This window comes from Suricata suricatta, chromosome 9 (genome assembly GCF_006229205.1).
Source record: "Suricata suricatta isolate VVHF042 chromosome 9, meerkat_22Aug2017_6uvM2_HiC, whole genome shotgun sequence".
Classification (NCBI taxonomy): Eukaryota; Metazoa; Chordata; class Mammalia; order Carnivora; family Herpestidae; genus Suricata; species Suricata suricatta.
Window position 1 is genome coordinate 138198509 of NC_043708.1, and position 7905 is coordinate 138206413.

General features: G+C 60.6%; 1 protein-coding gene across 1 annotated transcript in view; it reads right to left on the bottom strand.

The window, feature by feature from the left end:
- Positions 1-7905, bottom strand: part of IL16 (interleukin 16) — an 80762-nt gene that overhangs the window by 23493 nt on the left and 49364 nt on the right. Inside the window, exons 6-8 of the mRNA XM_029952313.1 lie at positions 6305-6415; positions 3822-4174; positions 1884-2022 (exon numbers count right to left, since the gene is read on the bottom strand). Coding sequence (XP_029808173.1) covers positions 1884-2022; positions 3822-4174; positions 6305-6415 — 603 coding nt within the window. The remainder of the gene's footprint in view (positions 1-1883; positions 2023-3821; positions 4175-6304; positions 6416-7905) is intronic.

Consider the following 7905-nt stretch of genomic DNA (forward strand, 5'->3'; position numbering starts at 1 on the left):
TGACAACTGCGCATCACAAAACGCTCACAGGACAAGTGGACCCACCCTCTGTCGGCACGAAAGTTGCTACGACGTCATCGGCCATGTCCCCCGAGCGGTGCTCTTTGTCCCCACGACTTCGGTCTGTGGTGGCTGCGCGTCTGCACCTCCTCCTCCCCCCACGGCCTCCCCCGGCTCCCTCCCCTCCCCCGCCCCTCTGGCCACCACCAGCTTGTTCTCTGGGTTTACCAGTCGGCTTTATCTTGTTGTTATTGTGAATCACGTGGTATTTTGTTTTTTGAGGTCTTTTAATGTTTGTTTTATTTTTGATAGACAGAGAGACAGAGACAGAGCAAGAGAGGCAGAGGGTCAGAGAGAGGGAGACACAGAATCTGAAGCAGCTCCAGGCTCTGAGCCGTCAGCACGGAGCCCGATACCGGACTGGAACTCGTGAACCGTGAGATCACGACCTGAGACAAAGTCAGACGCTTACCCGACCGCGCCCCCCACGCGCCCTGGTGTGGTGTTGTGTCTGACTTATCTCACTTAGCCGAGCACCTTCCAGACGCAGCCGTGCTGCCACAAGGGGCAAGATGTCACTCCTTCCGCGGCTCAGTGACAGTGCATTGCACACACACACACACACCACGCCGTCTTCACGCCTCCGTCTGCCGGTGACGCTTAGCTGCTCCACGGCTTGCCCCACACACAGGGTGCTCCTACCTCTTTGAACCAGTGTTCTCACTGTCTTTGCACAAATACCCAGAGGCCGCACGGCTGGGTCCCGTGGCGCTTCTGTGTTTCGTTTTCAGAGGAGCCTCCGCACCGGTTCCCACAGCGGCTGCGCCAGCACCCACCCCGCCGGGCGCGAGGGCCCCTTGTCTCCACACCCTCACCAACGCTTGTTTCTTGAGAAACGACGACTCTCAGTGACACGAGGGCCGAGCTTCTCTTGTGAGCCCCACAGAGCCGCCCCCGGACAGTCCTGGTCCCCACGGGGCCACATCTGGAGGACGGCGATCAAACTCCGTGTCGCCAAATAAACCTTACGTTCCTTTCGCAAGATCGCCAATAAAACAGCATTCGCCTCGGTCTGTGCTCCAGACTTCTGTTACAGCTGGATGTACCCCCTCCAAGGGCAGACTCCAGAACTTTGCTGTGGAAGAGTTACAAACGGTGACTTTGTGAATCATTAGAGGCTGGACTCAGGGACTGTGGTGAACCAGCGGACCATCTTTCCCACTGAGTGTTTATGATTGTATTAACGAAAAGGAAAAATGAGGCTGAGCAGGGCAGGCCTGTAATCTGGAGAGAAAAGAGAACGCAAAACACTTTTTCTTTCCACCTCAGCTCGACTCCGTCACCTTCTATTTAAGGAAAGTACAAAAGACAAGCCAACAAAATATGGTACATTCTCAATATTCTGATTCCCTGTTTCCCCCTTAACCACATTGATCCTTTTCTTTCCCGGTCTCTTGACTTAACTATTCCCCCTAGAGCCTGCCCCGCCCTCCTCTCTCCCCTCCCTCCTTCCTCGACCCCATAACCCAAGTCTTTTCCAAGCATCCGCACCCCCCAGTCTCCACCCACCCCTGCGCCCTCCAGAGCTGGAAAGTGACGCCGCCTGCTGGACAGCGCCACCTGGTGGCTGCTCCGAGCGCAGCCTCTTCCTTGGCCTGTCTCCTCTTTACTCGGGTGAGTTTACAAAGACCAGAACATCTTCTCGGACCCAGAGAGGCGGACTCATCTGCACCTGCCTCCGCCCAGGCAGACAGGCTCAGGGCAGACCCTGAAGACCCTGAAGAGCTGAAGTCTGCCCGCTAGCACAGCCTCTCGAGGGGTCTGTTGCGGGCCCACTTCTCCTGCTGAATCACCCGAGAACCCTGGTCCCAGATCACACCGACCTCCGAAGGTCCCCCACGACCTCCTCGAGGAAACCGCCTCGGCCTGTGTGAGGCTGGGGGCGCAAGCCCCTTCTCGGAAGGCCGGGTCGTAAGCAGGTAAGCTCTGCCGGCCGCGTGCTCTCTGCGCAACCTGGCAACACTGCCGTCGTGAACGCAACAGCAGCCTCAGATGACGGGGAAATGAATGAGCCGTGCGCGGGGCTGTGTCCTCGCAAAGCTTTCCTGTGGATCCTGAGCTTGAACTTCGTTCCGTTTTCCCTTGCCACGAAGGAATTGCACGTTCCTTTGGCTTTTTTCAGCCCTTTAGAAACACGAGATCCAGCAATTGCACTATTAGGTGTCCACCCCAAAGACACAAAAATACAGCTTCGAAGGGGCACCTGGACCCCGTGCTCACAGCGGCGTTATGAACAGCCAGATTGGGGCACCTGGGGGCTCAGTCGGTTGAGCGTCCGACTTCGGTTCAGGTCACGATCTCACGGTTCGTGGGTTCGAGCCCCGCATCGGGCTCTGTGCTGACAGCTTGGAGCCTGGAGCCTGTTTCAGATTCTGTGCCTTCCTCTCTCTGTCTCTGTCCCGCCTCTGTTCACTCGCTCTCTCTGATTCTCAAAAATAAATAAAGCATGTAAAAAAAAAGATTTTTCATTAAAGAAAAACAACAGCCAAATCATGCAGAGAGCCCACGAGCCATCGAATGATGAACGGAGGAAGGCCCGGTGCATGTAGATAATGGACTATGACTCTGTCGTCAGAACGAGACCCTGCCGTTTGCAGCGCCGTGGACGGAGCTGGAGAGGAGTACTAGGCTATGATGCTAAGTGAAGCCAGTCAGTCAGGGAAAGACAGGCACCATTTGATTTCACTCATATGTGGAATTTAAGATACAAACCACGTGAAAATATGGAAAGAGGGAAAAAGAGAAAAGAGGGAAACAAACCATAAGAAATTCTTTTTTTTTTCAATTTTTTAATGTTTATTTTTGAGAGAGAGACAGCGCGAGCAGGGGAGGGTCAGAAAGAGAGAGGGAGACACAGAATCCCAAGACAGGCTCCAGGCTCTGAGCTGTCAGCACAGAGCCCGACACGGGGCTCGAACCCACGAACCGTGAGATCATGACCTGAGCCGAAGTTGGACGCTTAACCGACTGAGCCCCCAGGTGCCCCGGAGACTCTTAATGACAGAGAACAAACTGGGGTTTCCGGAGGGGCGGTGGGTGGGGGAGGGGCATCAAGGAGGGCACTTGTCGGAATGAGCACTGGGTGTCGTGTGTAAGTGGTGAATCACTGAATTCTACTCCTGAAGCCAGGACAATACTGGGTGTTAACTTAGTGGAATTTAAGTTAAAAGAGAAGAAACACGAGAATCAGTGTCTATTTGTGCGCAGCCTGAACACGGGCAGCCGGGTGCCCGCAGAGCTTGCTGACCCTTCTCTAGCCCAGTGGGGCTGGTGCAGGTGGGCAGGCTCCCCGCACGGCTTCCAGAGACCGACCTGACAGGGAGGCCGGGGACGCTGCGAGGTCGTCCCTGTGTCCCCAGGGCCTGGCCCACAGGGCCCCCCACTGCTCCGCGGCCGCCTGCCCCTGAACTTTGCTCCTAGCTGAAATCTGGGAGTATCCTCAGGCCAAGCCTCTTGTCCAATACTCCAAACACGACTTTGGGGAGCAGTTGGGGTGGGGAGAAGGCCCTGGGACCCCAGGACAAGAAGACAGGAAGGGCTCTCGGAGGCATCTCCGATCCCAGGGCCGCTGACCCTCAGGATGCCCCGGGGGCTTCCCCCAGATGGGGGAGGGGGCAGCCCGTGAGCTCTCCGAAGGAGGGGTGATGTCTGACCAGCCTCTCTCTTCCCGGAGCCGAGAACACAGCGGGCTCGCAGAGGACGGGCATCAGACCCGTCAGAAGCCCAGGACCCGTCTCCCTGTGACGGCGGGTCAGCGAGGCCAGGAAAGAACAGGGTGGTGGGGACACCAGCCACGGAGAGGGGCCAGGAAGGGAGGGAAGTGGACACCCCAGTCTTCTGCCCCAGGCTGGCCACAGGACCCGGCCCACAGCCGGACACGCCCAGCACTGTGCCAGTCACTCCGGAGCCATCGGGGACATGTGCCTCGGGCACACCAACACTCCTGCGGGCGAGTGGCTCCGAATCCTCGGCATCGCCCAGCGAGACAGAGAAACCTACCTTCCTGCAGCCGCCCGTCCGCCGCCGCCGCTCCCCCGACAAAGATGGTCTTGACGTAAATTCCGATGGGGCCGTAAGTGCTGTCGCTTCCTCCGACGATGCTGAAGCCCAGGCCCTGGGGGAGGAGGTGGAGACGTGGCATCAGGACGGCTCCATGCTGAGCGCCCGCCCCAGCCCCCCGCGGGGGACCAGGGAGGGGGACGGTGCCCTTGGCCTCAGACGCCCCGGATGTCACAGAGGAACAGGAAAGCTGTGACTTCCGGGCCAGACGGGGCCGCGTGGGGCCTGGGCTCCCACTTGGAGTCTGGTGTCCCAACACGACCGTGCTGTGGCCCGAGAACCCCAGACCAGACGGAGCCCTGGGTCCGCCTGTCGCGCGGGCAGCTCTGTGCACGTCACCTCCTGCCTCCCTCCGAGCCCTAGTCTAACCCCGTGTAGAGTGACACCCGTAACCTCACGCACAGCGTTGTGTTTGAAAATTCAGTGAGGGGCGCCTGGGGGGCTCCGTCGGTTAAGTGTCCGGCTTTGGCTCAGGTCATGCTCTCACGGTTCGTGGGTTCGAGCCCCACGTCAGGCTCTGTGCTGACAGCTCAGGGCCTGGAGCTGCTTCAGATTCCGTGTCTCCCTCTGTCTCTGCCCCTCCCCTGCTCACACTCTGTGTCTCTCTTTCTCAAAAATAAACAAACATTAAAAATAATAATAATAAGGGGCTCCTGGGTGGCTCAGTCGGTTGTCCGGCTTCAGCTCAGGTCATGATCTCACAGTTCGTGGGTTTGAGCCCCGTGTCAGGCTCTGTGCTGACAGCTCAGAGCCTGGAGCCTGCTTCTGATTCCGTGTCTCCCTCTCTCTCTGACCCGCCCCCGCCCATACACTCTCTCTCTCTCTCAAAAATAAATAAAATATTTTTTTAATTTAACAATAAGTTAAAAAATAAATTAAAATAATAATAATGATAAAAGACCGAGGCCTGGGAGTCAGGAAGCGTTGGGTCATTGTCTTAGTTTGGCGTCCCCGAGCAGGACCTGGAACTTTCCGAGCCCTCGGGCTCCTCAGCCAGAAAAGGGAAATGACAACGAGGCTGTGTGGCCATCACGGAGTGCCCCCTGCGACGCCTCGGGCACCCGGCGCCTCCGCAGCGGCGTCCCTGCCTGATCAGATCTGGACTCTTCCTCAAGATCTTCTGGCTGCTTCCTCCTCCTCCGGGGCTCCGCTCTGACCCCACTCCTGTGGCCGTCCAGGGCGCCGCGACCTTGCTCTGCGCGTGGGCACCGTGGGCGGACGGGGCGGGGGGGGCAGGCCTGTCCGGTCTCTGCAGTCACCAGCCCCCTCTCACGCCGGCCGCCGGCTCTGAGCAGCCGCCGCGCCCCTGCGGTCTGCGCAGCCCGCCCCGTGACACGCAGCGTGGATTTCGTGAGTGTGCCTTCACCGACCCCGAGATGCATCAGCCCATTTTGGTTCTCTTTGCACGGCTCTGCTTTCTTCTGGGCAGTGGAAACAAGTTAAAAGCCAAGTATTTTTTAAATACTTCTACCTAAATCCAGGGGGCGGGGGGCGGAGCACACTGTGTTCTGCTAGCCAGAAAGTCGGGCTGTTAGACGTCGGCACTGCCCCGCGCAGACGCGGAGAGAGGACCCCGTCCACGGACCAGGAAGCTGGTCAACAGACACCGGGCCTGCCGGCACCTTCGTCTCGGACTTTCCACTCACCAGAACCGCGAGAATGTGCCATCTAACCACCCCCTAGCAGTTTGAACGGACACAGGGACTACTTCAATGATTTGAATATTTAACTGTCACGTAAAACTAACTTCTAATTTTTTTTAATGTTTATTTATTGTTGAACGAGAGAGCAGAGCACGAGCAGGGGAGGGGCAGAGAGTGAGGGAGACAGAATCCGAAGCAGCTCCAGGCTCCGAGCTGTCAGCACAGAGCCGGACGCCGGGCTCGAACCCACGAACCCTGAGATCATGACCTGAGCCGAAGTCGGATCCTCAACCAACTGAGCCCCCCAGGCGCCCCTAGAGCTAACTTCTAAAACTATCACCTTAAAACCAAGTTGGCAAACAGCTGGCCTGCGATGAGCCACACAGGGTGAAGCAGACCCGTTGATGGTGCCCAAGCCCCATGGCGGCGTCCCCCTCCCCCCACAGCCAGACCCCCATCCCTCTCTGCCTCCTTCCCGGGACAGGACGGGCCCTCAGGAGCCGGGCCCAGCGGCCGCTCCCGTGGGCATGGCCGGCGCTCACCTTGGCCTGGCCCTTCATCAGCACGATGTTGGAGATGACGGACGCCTGGAGACCGCCCGCGGGCTGCGCCAGCTGAGCGGTGCTGAGCGACCGCGTGGGCCTCGAGCTGCCCTGCGGGAAGGAAACGGGGGTGGGGGTGACCCAACAGCGGACACACCTCGGGGCAGGGGGGCCCGCGGCACGACCCCCCACTGTGGCCGACGGGGCAGGGCAGGAGGAGGGGGCTGACTTCCGTGGTCTGGGGGGTTCAGCCCCGCTGCGCCCAGCCCCCCGCAGAGCCGCAGCTGGGGGTCCGAGTGGCTGGCCCAGGCAGCAGGTGCAGAGTGCGTGACCGACCACAGGGCCGAGGACGCCGCGTCCCACAAGCGGGGCCTCCCAGAACGCCCTCACCAGCCTGCGCCCACGTCGCACACGGCCTGAGCGCCCCCTTGGGCCCGGCCTGGGGCGCTGGGCAGGGCCCCTGAAGACTGTTAAATGCGGAGCATAATCCCAGGGGAGGCAGACAGGTGGCTTGAGGTGGACAGAGTGCACCAATGAGCCGGGCACCCTGCGTGCCTCAGGAAGCGCCTGCCCCCCAGGGCCAGGGCCTGCAGCTTGGACTGCAGGCCAGAGCTTAGCCTCCGGGTCCCTCCCACCCCCGCCGCCTGGGTTCTTTTCCTGGCTGGTGACCTTGAGGAAGTGACACAACCATTCTGTGCCTGTTTCCTCGTCTGTCGTCTGTCACTTTGGAAGTCGTCTTTCCTCTAACCCTGGGACACTGATGCTCCCGGTTTGCAAATGAAAGACATACTAATTCCGGGAAGGGAAGCCGCCTTGCAGGGAGGCTCCAACCTCCCCGGTCTAAGGAGCCCGCCCCGGAGCGCTTGCACTCTGCAGGGGCGAGGCTGAAGGAGGAGGAGGTCCGGAGACCCCCCTGGGGAGGCCTGAGGCTGGGGTCCCTGGGCCCTAAGGTGTCAGGCAGGCGTCTGAGGGGGGGAGGGTCCCAGAGCTCAAGAGGAGACAAGGTGCCACAGACAGAGGTGCCGGTGGTCCTGGGGGCGTGCGTCCCTGCCACGTGGGGCCCGGGGCTCGGGGGGCAGCAGGAGGGGTGAGCACTGCCCGGCCCCCGGCCCGCACGCCGGTGCCCGCAGGGGGAAGGACATGCGATGTGAGCCCGCGGGCTCGGCTCAGGCCTGCCCGGTGCCCTCGCTGAGGAGGAGTGTGAACTCAGGCAGCCCCTCGCAGGCCACAGCGCGGGCTCCTCACATTAAAAATGGGGCTGACCCTGAGCCCCCGGCGGCCCATCCTGGGCGATGCCCCCGGACACACCCCCTCGCCTGTCGGGTCGGCTCCTGGTCCCCCTCCTGGAGCTCCTGTGCACATGGAGCGAAGGGTCCACAGAAAGCCTAGCTTTCCGCGCGTGGGCGCTGGCTGCGCACCGGCTCCTAGCAGCCCAGACGCCAGCCGCTCAGGGGCCACCATCCCCAGCGAGGGTCTTTCTGGGCCCGGAGCTGGCCCTTCCCACCAGCCTGACCCTCTCCTGGGTAGAGCCGGGGACAGGGAGCGGCCACGGGCCTCCTCAGCCGCCGCCAAGTCCGGGCCCTCCCGGCGCCCCCGCCCCC